Source organism: Carya illinoinensis, chromosome 13, assembly GCF_018687715.1.
Source record: "Carya illinoinensis cultivar Pawnee chromosome 13, C.illinoinensisPawnee_v1, whole genome shotgun sequence".
Lineage (NCBI taxonomy): Eukaryota > Viridiplantae > Streptophyta > Magnoliopsida > Fagales > Juglandaceae > Carya > Carya illinoinensis.
Window position 1 is genome coordinate 9,684,161 of NC_056764.1, and position 14,389 is coordinate 9,698,549.

At 37.4% G+C, this 14,389-nt stretch overlaps 2 protein-coding genes across 2 annotated transcripts; one reads left to right on the forward strand and one right to left on the reverse strand.

Moving 5' to 3' along the window:
- The first annotated feature begins 2,516 nt into the window (after positions 1-2,516).
- On the forward strand, positions 2,517-4,928 carry LOC122291392 (pentatricopeptide repeat-containing protein At5g59600). Its single transcript, XM_043099084.1, has one exon. It carries the CDS (start codon positions 2,856-2,858, stop codon positions 4,398-4,400), a length of 1,545 nt encoding a protein of 514 aa, XP_042955018.1. The 5' UTR covers positions 2,517-2,855; the 3' UTR covers positions 4,401-4,928.
- A 6,038-nt stretch (positions 4,929-10,966) lies between these two features.
- On the reverse strand, positions 10,967-12,368 carry LOC122292823 (transcription factor PCL1-like). Its single transcript, XM_043101349.1, has one exon. The coding sequence runs from the start codon at positions 12,138-12,140 to the stop codon at positions 11,157-11,159; it is 984 nt and encodes a 327-aa protein (XP_042957283.1). The 5' UTR covers positions 12,141-12,368; the 3' UTR covers positions 10,967-11,156.
- Between the last annotated feature and the right edge of the window lie 2,021 nt (positions 12,369-14,389).

The following is a 14,389-nucleotide window of genomic DNA, read 5'->3' on the forward strand; positions in this document are numbered from 1 at the left end:
CAAGTTTTGTGCACTAGGTGCTTGCTCGAGGAGCCACCAGGGTTAGCCATGGTGGTTGGGACCACCCCTTAGACATCAAAGGATGTCAATGGTCCAAGTGGTGACCATTGGCAAAATCAAAAGGCTCACAACGATCTACCATGAGCTTGATGAGTGTACTAGGTACATGGCCGAAGGCAACTGTTACCCACCATGCGTCGAGGCATGCCTATGGCGTTCAGGTGAGGACAGAACACACCGGCAGTCCACATGTAGGCTGTCGACACCTCTATTGCGCTACGGTGTGATTTGGCCTAGGAGAAATCGGCTACAGGCAATCTCATGCATGTGCCCATGCAGTGAGGTCCCTACCATGGAGAGGTAGTCATGGACCTTTTCCAAGGAGACAAATGGCGGCGGCACAGCTCCACTGCTATGCCACGACAGGCCCATGGCACTTCTGCATGCACACTGTCGTGCACTGTTGTACATAGCTGAAACATTGGGTACAACACCGCAAGTTAGGGCCACTGTATGTTCTAGAAAATCCATGTGGTGGCCAACGGCAGGTCATTGGACCTTACAGTAGTCTACCACGAGGCTCCCAGGTGCACGGCGATGTGCACCCGTTGTGCACTGTGCACTTAAGTGCACAACTCAAGTGGTCAAGGAGTTTGGACTCTTGGCCTTACACACTAGGTGCGTAAAAATCATTTAATTGCAATGCACTTAACCGATTGGGCGAAAGAAAATTTACTTGCCCATTTACTACAATAGTGTTTTTCATAAAAATAAAGGCTAAAAGGTTGAGAATACTTATCTAGAAAAAAATTTCATCTACCCGTTCACTGATTTTAGCACTCCGAAAATCGTACTTCTCCCACCTCTTATGTAGAAAATTAATCGATCCCACAAATGGTGCTAACTATTAATGTCAAAAATCGCACAACAGTCCGAAAGTGGAGAAATAGTCATTCCCAACCTGCTATGATAATCTAGGCATCAATCAGTGTAGTCTGGAGCCTCCGATATAATCCGGTGTGACTGTACATACGTCTATGATAATGAATGGAAAATAAATATTAAGAATGTCAAGAAGAGATAGACACACATATTTACATGGTTCGATATAAAGCCTACATCCACAGGATTTTTTTGGGAGGGAATATCTACTATAATAAACTTATTTTACACCTTCTCATAGCCTCTCATTTCTCACTTACAATGGATATCTCAAATATATTTGCTGAAGTATATATTCTCACTGGAGCCTCTTTTGAGAGGTTGAAGAAGTTAAAGAAGAAGTCGAAGTCGATGAAGTCTAAATATTCCCTGAAATCTTCTAACCGTTTCTTTTTATATCCCACTTTTTTTGCGTGCTTCTAGAGAGTGGTGAGGATTGGCCGTCTCTCCCTTACATGTCTTCATCTTTGACTAGGCCTAGTAGGATTACTTTGGGCCGAGTTTATCCCTTCTAAGCATCTTAAATCAATTTAGAAGCTCCACAAGAGAAACTTAAGACTAGGGTTGCAAATGAACCAAATCGAGTCTAATTCGAACAGGGGGTCAAGAGCTTGTTTAGCATATATATCCGTCGAACTCAACTTGAGCTCGAATAATATTGGAAATTTCTGATCGAGCTCGACTCGTCTAAGATTAATGATGATCGAACTCAACTCGAACTCAAGTACAAAAAATATACGAGTTGATATGAGCTCGAGTAGCTCGACTCGAGCTCGATTTAAATTTGATCCACAATTTTTTTTATTTTTTTGTTGGCTAAAACACAAATGAGATTTTTTTTTTATATATATAAATGATATTATTTCTCTTAATCTATTTTAACTTGATATGAGACATATACACATACTAAAATATAAGCCTATCAAATGTCAATGTAACATTGATTTATTGTCACTTTTTAATACATATGACATACATTAAAGTCATTTAAAAAAAATTACATAATTAAGCTATTAATTTAATATTATAGTATTCAATTATCTTTGATATAATATTAAATCTGACCAAATAATGAAAATATGATTAGTTAAGAAAGTGTCGCAATCAGTTGCTTATTTTTATAAATATTTTATATTTGACTCAATAGTTCTTTTATGAACTTAATACATTATTATTATAAAATATTAAAACATGTTAATTATACATAAGCTTAAAATAACAACATATATTATTTATACAAAGTATCAAAAATAATATATATAGCATATAAAATATATTATATATGTAAATATATATATATATATATATATATTACTTAGTATTGTAACGAGTTCAAAACGAGTCGAATCGAGTTTATACAAATATTGTTCATAAGCCTAAATCGAATCGAGTCGAGATTATACGAGTTTTGCTCGTTTAATATTCGAACTAATATTAGTGTTCACGAACAACTCATTTATTAAATGAACTGAGTCTAAATTAAGTTTATACAAGTCGATCTCGAATTGTTCACAGCATTTATGTTCGTCTGCAGCCCTACTTAAGACTGTTGGTAGCTGCAAAATGAAATGGTATCAAGTTTGCAGCATCGTTTCGTGCTCCTGAAAATTTGAAGGCATCACTTCTCATGCCCGAAAGCTTTGATCAGCTTAGATATATCGACCGATCAAATTAAGCCACTGCATTCATCTTAGTCTTTAGATGGGCCCAAATGATGGATCTAGTATATACGGAATACACTGCTACTCCTCAATTAAGATACAGTATATACAGTATCTGGGTGATAAACCCTCCTTGAACCGAATCGGTCGTATCGTTCCTCCTCTTATTATATCCAACGGCACAGCTTTTGACTTTCCCTAGGCCCCACCTCAGGATCACCATCATTCACCGTTTGTTCCAAACGTCTTCCGATGCCGACGTTGTACGGTCACGATCGAGCGTTGCACTCAAGAAAAAAACTCCATGCCCACCTGATCACCACCGGCTTGGTTCGTCTGACTCATTTTGCTACCAAGCTCATTGCAATTTATGTAGGGTGTGGAGAGCCATCAAATGCTCGCAAGCTGTTCGATACAATTCCCACAACAAATGTAAGACGTTGGATTGTCCTTATTGGTGCATTCGCTCGATCCGGCTTTTATCAAGAGGCCCTGGGTCTGTTCGATGAAATGCAGGAGCGTGGCCTGAGGCCTAACAAGTATGTCATTCCCAGCATTCTCAAAACCTGTGGGCGTGTCTCGGATAGAGAAACCGGGGAGAAGATACATGCTGTAGTTTTGAAATGTTCGTTTGAGTCTGATGATTTTGTTTCTACCGCATTGATTGATATGTACGCAAAATGTGGTCTAGTTAAAATGGCGCGGCGAGTATATGATGGAATGGTTGAGAAGAATCTGGTGGCACTGAACGCGATGGTTTCTGGTTATGCTCAACATGGGTTTGCCAAAGAAGCACTCATCTTGGTAGAAAATATGCAGGCATTAGGAGTAAAGCTTAATGTAGTGACTTGGAATACCTTAATTGCGGGGTTTTCACAACAGGGTGATGAGGTGATGGTTTCTGAACTTTTTAGTTTGATGCACAGAAACGGAGTTGAGCCTGATGTGGTATCTTGGACATCAGTTATATCAGGGCTTGTGCAGAATTTTCGTAACGAGGAGGCGTTTGCTACCTTTAGAAAGGTGTTGGATCATGGGTTCTGTCCAACTTCGGCTACGGTAGCTAGTCTCTTGCCTGCATGTGCAACCACGGCCAATGTGAGGCATGGGAAGGAGATTCATGGGTATGCATTGGTGATTGGAATCGGAGATGATATATTTGTAAGGAGCGCCCTCGTGGACATGTATGCAAAATGTGGTTTTATAGCTGAGGCAAGGAATTTGTTCTATCGGATGTCTAAGATCAACACAGTTATTTTGAATTCAATGATATTTGGATATGCTAATCATGGTTACTGCAACGAAGCAATCGAGCTTTTCAGACAGATGGAGAAGGAAGAGGGAAAGAAACTGGATCACCTAAGTTTCACAGCAGTTCTCACCGCTTGCAGCCATGCTGGCCTAGTGGAACTCGGACAAAGTCTGTTCCAACTGATGCAAGAAAAATATTGGATTCTTCCAAGATTAGAGCATTATGCATGCATGGTGGATCTGCTTGGTCGAGCAGGAAAACTTGCTGAAGCTTATGATATGATTAAGGGAATGCCTGTCGAGCCTGATTTATTCGTATGGGGTGCATTGTTAGGGGCATGTAGGAATCATGGGAATGTTGATCTCGCTAAAGTTGCAGCTAAGCATTTATCAGAGCTAGAGCCTGACAATGCAGGAAACAAGCTGCTGTTGTCGAATTTGTATGCCAACAACGGCAGTTGGGGAAATGTTGCAAGGCTGAAGAATATAATAAAGAAAAGGAAAGGAAAAGAGTTTTCAGGGTGCAGTTGGGTACAGGGCGTGTGATAGCATCAACTTTGCAAGAGAGTAGTATAATCAAATCTTGGGGTGTCCGGCAAGTCATCATCAGCCTCATGCTCTGCCTGCACTCATTTTTACATTTCTCCTATCAATCATCAATGGTTTGTGTTCTTATGACAGCTTTCCAATGAAACTCTAAGGATGTAAATTGTCCATCAGCTCAGCTGGCTCTTGTGGACAATGAGTTCTGTGCAGCCAATTTGAAGATGCAAGGAATCATCTCAAGGTGTTAGTGACATAAAGACATCATGAATTAGCTGGGGGAAATTTTGAAGAATAGATGAACATGAATTGCATCTACATGGTTAATGGTCCAACCGCTCTCAATTGAGATTACCGAGGGACCGAGAGGGGAAAGAAATAGGAGCGGGAGCCACCCTTCCAAATTATATTTACAATTGTCAAATACCCTACAGTAACTGGGAATTATATTTTATATATATATACTCACACACGTGTAGAAAAATTTTTCTATTTCTGATGTTTTGTAGGTAGAAATTAGAATGCTTAAAATATATGGGTAAAATATATGAAACCCAAGACAAAATAATACAGGGATAGATGAGAGTAAGAGGCGACATTGCTGCAGCAAGACTGCACAAGATCATACGGGGGATGATTCTAAAGTTGCAATCGATGCCAACTTTATTAACCATCTGTTAATTGTGCAGTACCGATTAAAAAAAAAAAAATTTGCCGCTGAGAGTTAGCAAAAGAGTAATATTAGGTACAAGTCTCAAATAGACAAGTTTCATACAAGTATGTTGTAAGAAAGTGGATCCTACTAATAGGTGAGCCATCATTCAGGCAGAGCATAAGAGCCACAGGTGCTTAGGGCAGTGCATGGGAGCCTTGCATTGGTTGATATGGATTGTGAATGCAGAAGTATTGGAGATGATAAAGGCAATCCTTCATTCATCAGTCATCGAACCACAACATAGCACGTCAGCATGTGTCTCTATAGAATTTTATGTATAATAATTTAATAATGATCCATAGATGGTACACCAGAGAGAGCCTGATAAAAATGTGATCATGAAACGACAGCAAGCAAAACCAAAGTGAATGCCATTGTTCTTTAGAAAGCAACCAAGGCTCACACACGTTCAATTCACGAGTAGCTAACTATTGAGTAGGGTTCAGTCTGAAATGACTTTCAAGCACATGCAGCACCAAATGGGGGAAGAAAAATAGAATTCAGAGCCAAAAATGGCAAAGGGAGAGAGGTCCAGAGATAAATAATCTTTATTGACAACACGATTTTGGTGCCATACAGTGAATCATCATCTTGAACGACAACATGATATTAAGTAATGCAGATTGTTCAAAAATGCAACACATGAATGCGTATATCAGGAAATTAAGCACAACTACGATTGGAGAGGACCGCCTTAGAAATTCAAAGATTGTGCAGGCTAGGACCTTGAGTGCTACCTGTGTATGTGCACCATTGACTATTGATAACCATGTTCAACAATCCAACTAGACCCCATGCACTCAAGGGGTATAATCTAGTCTGTAGTCTCCATTAGGCACTTGGTGGTTGACCATGAGAATAAAGGTGACGCTGATTGAGTAAATGAAGGATTCTCTTCGTTGAAATGAGCAAGTAGACCATGAGAATCGCGGGATAACTACTGAGGATATTTCCAATGCATACCATTCACAAGATCACCACAAGCCTTGCCCTTGTTAACAAATAACAAAAGCAGACTAGTATGCAAAGCCACCCTAAAGACAAGACTGTCACGTGCCACCCAGGCGGTGGTTTATACAGGAAAGAATGTGACTGGACAGGCACTTCTACGAATAAAGGAAAAGGCAATCATGATAAGAGAGAGGGTTTTTTGTATGAAGGAAGCATGAGCATAAAAGTGGGGTTTTTTCCACTTCTTATCACTCTTCAATTTCTCTACTTCAACTTGCAACAGACAGAGAGAGATATTGGACTCTATATATTTTCGTAGTTAATTTATCTCTTTCAAACCTTTGTGGACGTATGTGTCAATGTCGAATGCAAAAATCCTTGTGTTGTTTATTTAGCTTCAATGCGTTTTATTATTGAAGTTTACTACTTTTTTAACGTGCCATCTTTTCTACTTTTTTTTTAATGAAGTCTACTCGTTTTCCTAAAAACAAAAAAAACTGTTTCTGCTTATTCATCTCATATTCTGCTTAATAGAATATGAGATGAATAAATCTACACAGCAACCTCATACTTTTTCATACTATTAAAAAATTGTAAATTTATAATTTTACCTTCTATTATTTTATACTGATGTGTTGGATGTGGGGCTGCTGTATAGAATATGAGATATTGAAACTAATAGAATTTGATTGCTAAGCGGTAGCCTCCTACTGGTGGTTTCTTTGAAATTCCAAATCGATGGAACTTTTTTGTTAGGAAAATTCTTCTTGTCATCCTCACACTTCACACACCACACTTATTTTAATTTTTTTTTTCATTTTTTCTATAATAAATATGTAGTGTGTGGATGATAAATAAAATAATTTAATTAGTTTAATAAGAATAAAATGAAATAAAAAATAAAAATAATAAAAAATAATATTTTAATATATAAAGTGTGTGGTGTGGGATTATGTGTAGCTTTCCTCTTTTTGTTAACCCTAGCCAACTAGGCTATGGAGGCATCCTTTGGGGTCACTGATTTTAGGAAATCGCGCAAACACTTTTGAGTTGTGTGCTTTAAATCAATGCTTTTTAGGGTTTGTTTGGACATTTGGTATTTTTAAAATTTTTTATAATTTTTTTGTAAAAAATTACTTAAATATAAAAATAATTTTCAATTTCAAATTTTCTACTTTTATATAATCATTATCTAAACACAAAATCAAATATAATTTTCTCAAATTTATAAATAAAACATAAAAAATAATACAATTTTTTCAAATTTTAAAATAAAAATTATATTCAAACAAATTTTTAACTCTATAATATTTTTATTCAACTTTTTTTATCTCATTTCAAAAAATTCAATAAAATATCTTAACTCAAACTATTTCACTATTTTTCACAATCCATTTCACTACCATTAGAATAATTATGAGATATAAATGTCCAAACAAGCCCTTATGTTGCCTGCGCTAGGTATAAAAGATTGTAATCTTGCCCTCTTAGGAAATATTATAATCTTGGGGATAGTATAAAGCAAGTTGTTTAGCAAAGCTAGATGATCCTGGAATCGCTCATTCCTCTCTCTAAGCATCTCAACTTCCACATACTGCTATAGGTGAGTATAAAATGTACTTGCTTAGCATTGTAATGTTCAGACACATGCTTTTGATAGCTGGTTTTTGTATTGTCTAAATAAGGTTTGTACTTTGTACAAGCTGGATAGTTTTTACATTCGTCTTCTGTGTAGCTTTGCCCTATTTCCTATGATTGAGTTTAGTTTTCATTTTTATTTTTTTATATAAGTAAAGTGAGCAATTTAATTTTCATAAAAGCTTGTTTTGGGGTTTATTTGTAACCCCAAGTTTTTTTTAACAAGGTATCCTTCGGACATATTTATGGTTCACACGCATAAAATTCTGTACAACAAACAATGACAGAAAATAAAAATATTTTTTTATTGGCACTGGATGTCTAGAAATAGGATCTTGACTAATTCTAAGAGTGCACAAGTCCTTAAAAATGAATTTCCCACAAGTACACTTCAATTTAATTCAAGGGAAAAATCCCCTAATTAAATAGTCCCTCAAACTTGTTTGCACTTAAAAAGATTCAAATCTTAGACCTAGTTGGAGCATTCCATCCAGGCCAAGGCCTTTACTGCTTAAACCAGCATGATCATTAGAGAACCCCGACAGAGCCTTGTAATAGGAATGCACCGAGAACCTATTACTCCCAACATGAATCCAAGTCATCCCATCCTCCATCACATTACCGAATGACATAGCATACAAGGATTCAAAAAAGTCAGGAAACATTCCAAGTTCCCAATCATGAGCCGCTCTAAAAAAACTGATTCCAATGAAAAGAACCATTAGAACACACCAACAAATCAGCTACCACAGCCTCTTTATCACTATAAATTTGGTAAAGAGACAGAGACACATACTTAAGAGCCCCTGCACCACACCAAACATTATGCCAAAAGCAAACACCATGACCATTTCCAACCGCCAAAGACTCTGGCCAAAAGTAATAATTCTCTTACAAAGGCTATGTTCCTAAATTGACCAAAAGGATAATTTAAATGCTTGTTTAAGCTTAAAGGTCCCGTAGACCAGTAAATATTACATGGGGAGAAGCAGAACAGATCTGCTTGAGATTAGACTAATGCACACAATGATACAATAAAGTGAAGAGCATTTCAAGCACTCTACAAACATAGAAATACACACTAAGTGGTGACTGGTTAAATAATGTGTGCGTTACATTCAATCATTCTGCAAGCAAACTTTCCCACAGCTCCTTGGCTCACTGGAAAGAACTCCTAATATAAGATATAAACTAAATGTAATGAATTAAAAATAGGCTCAAGACCACATAATTGCAAACAAAGGGCCCCTAAGATGCCATCAGGTTTAAGAAATCCAGGATTCCCATGAAAGCCCACATTCCTGGACTCCTGCATTTTTGCAATAAGATGCTTCGGAATGTGGAATTTCCACTTTTGGGTTGCAATGTTGAGTTCCCTAGAATGTAAAGCTTCCACGTCTAGCGAAACTAAAACATTCCCAGAAATGATACAAGTTTTATCAAAGTTTTCAAAAATGCCCTGTGCCAGAGACTCTGGCCAAAGGAAAGGATGTTTCAAATTGGTGGTGGATATGGTGGCCTGCAGATAGTTCCCGACAGACAGTCGGCAGTGAAGATGGGGACACCAGTGGAATTATGGAAAATGGGTGGGGGCATTTTAGCCATTATGTCTCAAACCCGGCATTCCCACCTGATCTCATATTGCAAACTGTCTGAATGTGCATCTTACAAAGCACAAGAATGTGATGTCCATGGAAATAGATAGCCAGGATTTAATCACAAAACCAGGAACCAAACGTTTGTGCAGATCCACAATGAACCCAGCTATGTATACTGAATCTAGCATCATAAACGTAACTTGGCATCAATTAGATATGCTCAACATAAATACAACGAACCCCCTGCCGCTTCCAGAAAAATAGCTATGTGTACTGAGTGAAAGTCTGTTACTTGGCCTGCTTCATGTGAAGGTCCAAGTCATCTAGGAGTATGGATTCAGAGTGTCTCCAATATATACTCAAAGAACACCACCTCCCACATCTGTGAGATTCAAGACAACCAATGAAGCAACCTTATAGGTTGAGTTGCAAGAGTTTCACTTCAACCAAATGGCTGAAGTTCTGAATCTACACAAAAACATACTGTGAACAATCTGAAAGTCTTAAGCAGACGGAAAATGAAAACCATATCACATGCAATAAACAAGGAGCAAGTGTCGAAAACCCCAGAGGACCAATTGCCTGACTCACTTTTGCTAAGTTGTTTTTAATTATTATTTGTTTTAGCTTTTCACCAAAAAAATAAGGTTGGTAATACATTCAATTAATACTTGAGATGATAACATGTATCAATTAGACAGACAAGTAGTTAAGAATGTACTGTGTGAATTTCTGTCAAGTAGATAGACTTAAAATAATAGACCATCATGCCCTGTACCACTAGTAGAAAACTGAAAATAGCTATATATACTGCAAGAAAATTTTACTTGGCCTGGTTCAGATAAAATTCGAAATTCCAATTTCTATAGGAGCATAGATTCGTCTCCATATAATTCCTGTTTTTCATCAATAAATAATAATTTTATTGATGGTAGAAAGTAAGCATAGTACAATTACACGGGGCAATGTCGCCGTATAATTCCTAAGAACATCCCCTCATGTCTGTGAAGTTCAAGGCCACTAAGAAGCAACCTTATAGGTTGAGCTGCAAGAGTTTAGCTCCCACCAAGTTGGTCAACTTCTTATACACAAAAACATACCGTAACCGTAAATTAAGTCATACATGATAAATCTTAGCAAGTGTTAAAAAACCCCAGAACGTGGCTATATCACTATATGTATATGGCCTCGACAACAAGTTATTCCAAGGTACAAAAAAAAATATGCATGAGTGTCACACATAAACTCCATGATAATATTTATTTCCAAAAAAGAGAAGGACAAAAGAGAAGCTACTGCAGCAAAACAAAGACTAGTCGATGGAAACTGACATGTGCAGACCCAACGATTTGGAAGGTATTCCATTTCAGCATAACTTTTTTCCCATCAACATGCAAAATCTCAATTGCTATTTGTCCAGTATGGTAAGACCAAAAGGGAGAAAAGAGAGAGAAATAAAGAAAATGGATCTTATATCAAACCAGGAAAGTAATATTTAGTACTCAATGACCTGCATGACTACTGTGTTTGGGAAGCGACGTTAAAAAGCCATCAGATTTAAAGGAGGGAAAATTTAGTAAAACCGAGTAGCACACTCAAACGCAGCACTTTCATCTATGCTATTCATAGAAACTTTCTAGTATTGTTTCACCCAGACACAATTCCAATTTACTAAGTAAGATACGAAGTCCGTTATCATAATCCAATAGCATAAGCTCACAATAAATATTTTTCTTCAAAAAAATGAAAGAAAATAAAACAGCAAATAATAAGTTTAATAGAGAAATATAACCTAACCCCCCCCTTTTCTTTTCTTTTTTCTTTCTTTTTTTTTTTTTTTTTTTTTTTGGAGGGGGTTCATTTATCATTAGGCGCAACATGAGGGTACGATAGCATCGAACCGTAGTTGTGAATATTGTTTCCCGACCAATCCCTCTGCTCCAACATATTGTACGGATTGTGCGACTCGAACCCATGATTCCCCACAGGCATACCCATGTGTCCTACGCCGAGAACGGGTATTGGCATCATCTGTGGCGGCGGGTACGGCATCGGAATCGGCATAGGAACGTGGCCATTTCCGTGCACGTGAAAGCTCCCGACGGCAGCCTCGTTCAGACTTTGGGGAGGCACTGGCGTTGACGCGAAGAGCTGGTGGTCTGACGAGGAGGAGAGGCCCTCGCTCGACAATCCCTGCATTCTCTTAAGGTAAAGGCGGTACTTCTGCAAATGGCTCGCCACGTTCTCGCGGGTCAAACCCTCCACGTTCATAAGCTGCATGATCGTCTTCGGAACCGCGCTCTTGATCCCGAGATGGGCCACCACATCCACGAACCGCTTGTGAAGCTGCGGGGTCCACACCAAACGGGGCCGTTTCAAGGTCCGGGCGGCGGAGGAGGGGTCGTCGCTCGCGTTCTCGGCACGTAGAACCGAATCGGCTTCCAGTTCCTCACAATCGATCCTCCGAGATTTCCGCTGTCCCGAACCGGAACCGGAACCGGATCCGGACCCATCCCGATCTGCAATCTCATCCGCTTCCTCAATGGCCATAGGGTCACCGCCTCGTCCCTCATTGAATGACTTGAAGTTATCGCTGGTCGCCTTGGAGGAGTGTTGCCCTCGGAGAGTGGAGAGCGTAGTCTGCGAGGCCCGGTTGACATCGAGGACGGTACGGTAGGGTTCGGGCGAGATACTAAACGCCGAGGCAAGCTCCAGGGGGATCAAAGCCTGAGACAAAGGAGTAAGATCGTCGGCGCAGGGCAAACCCGCTTCCCACTCGGCCACTCGGTCGTCATCCCCTCCGGCTCCATGGCTGTCAGCCATCTTGTCCTCCTCACCCATCGCTTAGCTAGACACAAAATCACGGCGTTCTGTAGCGTGTTTCAGGGGGGCATGTCTCAAGCAATTACGAACTTCGGCTCCGTTATCGGATCTAAGAAGAAGAAGAAGAAGGGAAAGAGATATTTGGTAAGATTCGAGAGAGCGCGTTTGGATGAGAGAAAAGGTATCTAGGAAGCGAAAAAGTGCAATATCCCGATTCCAAGCTCGGTCCACCACGAGTGCCGACGTGGACGACTTAGCCCGATATTTTTGATTCTCTAAATATCTATCCCACTATGCACCTCCTACGCCCACTTGGTTTCTCATGTTCCTTTCATTACTCGCTCTTTATTTCCGACACCTGTCCACCTTACCGACGGAGTGCCGCACGCCGAGTGAAAGCGAGTGTGCTGGATCCGTATCCCGGGATTACTTCAATGGAAATGCTAAGGTCGTGTGATTTGCTGAGAGTGGCCACGTGAGCAAAAAGCGTACGCTTTTCTGAGGTTTTTAGGTAATTTCATGCGGACTGTTGATATACTCGCGTGTATATGATTATGACTTTATTATATAATATATATTTAGGGAAAAGTTTAAAAGGACAAGGCTTTTTTTTTTTTTTTTTTGGGAAGCGGTGGACCAATAGGAAGAGAGAGAGTTGGTTGACAGCTGGACAATGAAAACGTGGACTTTTGTGACGGCACAACCTTTTTCGGTTATGGAAATTGAGTGATTTTTAGATAATTTCAATGGTCAAGATGTGATATATCCCAACTTCAAATATACCTATGATATGTTAATATTTAACAATATTATAGGATTCAATTTTTGAATATGATGATATTTTTCTCAGACCATCAACTAGTGAATGGTTGGATTATCGTTGAGCTTTACTTACAAATCAAGAAGAGAATCACTATAATAAGTTTATTTTTAAAAATCAGGAAACATTCATAATTTAATTATTAAATATTCTTATTTTATTTTATATAATCATAACAATTTTTTAATTTTTTATAAAAAATATTATGAATAATTTAATTTTTTTAAATCTTAAAATAAAATTAATATTAAAAAATTATATTATAATAATATTTTATTCAACTTCTAATAAAATATCTCATCTCATATTATTTTAACTGTATAATTAAACAAGGCCTTAATAATACGTTAAGAAGAAATAATATTTGAAAAAAGTTGGTATATTTATATTAAAAAATGCTACTCTTCCAACACGTGACTCCTGTTGAAAGTTATTATTTATTTATTATTATTATTTTTACTCAATGATTAAATAAATATTTTTTAATAATATTTTGAACTTTTTATTTTTTTAAAAATATATATACATATAAATATGTAAAATAAAATAAAATAAAAAAACATACATAACAACTCAAAGGAATCTCCCCGCTATGGAAGTAGCACCTCCCATTTGTAATTCATAAATGATTTTTGGTGAAATATTCCTTTTTTTAAGTCTTGGGAATTTTTGTCTTTAGATAGAGATGGTTGCCAAGTGGATGACTCATAGCTATTTGATTGATGATATAGGCATATACGGAAAGTGAGTTTTGGATACTTAATTCTTTATGTTAAGTTCATTAATCATTTATAACCCGTAGAATCCATCCCTTTTATTTTAAATTTAGATGCTAGAGGTAAAAAAAATAAAAATAAAAAATAAAGATTTGGGTTAAGTGTTAAAACATTAATAGCACTGAAAATTTGTGAATGTTTAGCTTTGATAAAAACAAAATAGATATTTTTTCTTATAATCTTTGAATTTTGTTCATTTAAATTTAATGGAATGTAAAAAATCTAGGGGCGCGAGTGAGGCTGGGGATTTTTTTCTAGGCACCCCCCATCCCCTATTAGATCCTTGGCCCAGAAGCAGCTAAAATGAGTCTAAAATGGTCCAAAAATAGCCCATAAAATTAGAAGTAAACAAAAAAGTTAGAAAATCACATTAAAAAAAAAATTACATGAATAAAAATAATATATTTATGATATAAATTTAGAGCAAATGAACTAATGAAGTACTACCATAGACTACTAGTCTACTACTTAATAAACTAATAATAATAACTAAACTATGACAAAATCTAAGGCCAAACAATTATAAAATTATAAATATAAAAATGTCCAATAGATATTGTATTAACATTACAAATTATTGAATACATAATACGTACAACTGATTTAAATTTCAATATTCTAAAGACAAAAGACTCATAAAGCTGTTTGAGTCTTTGACTGTGACATTTGTG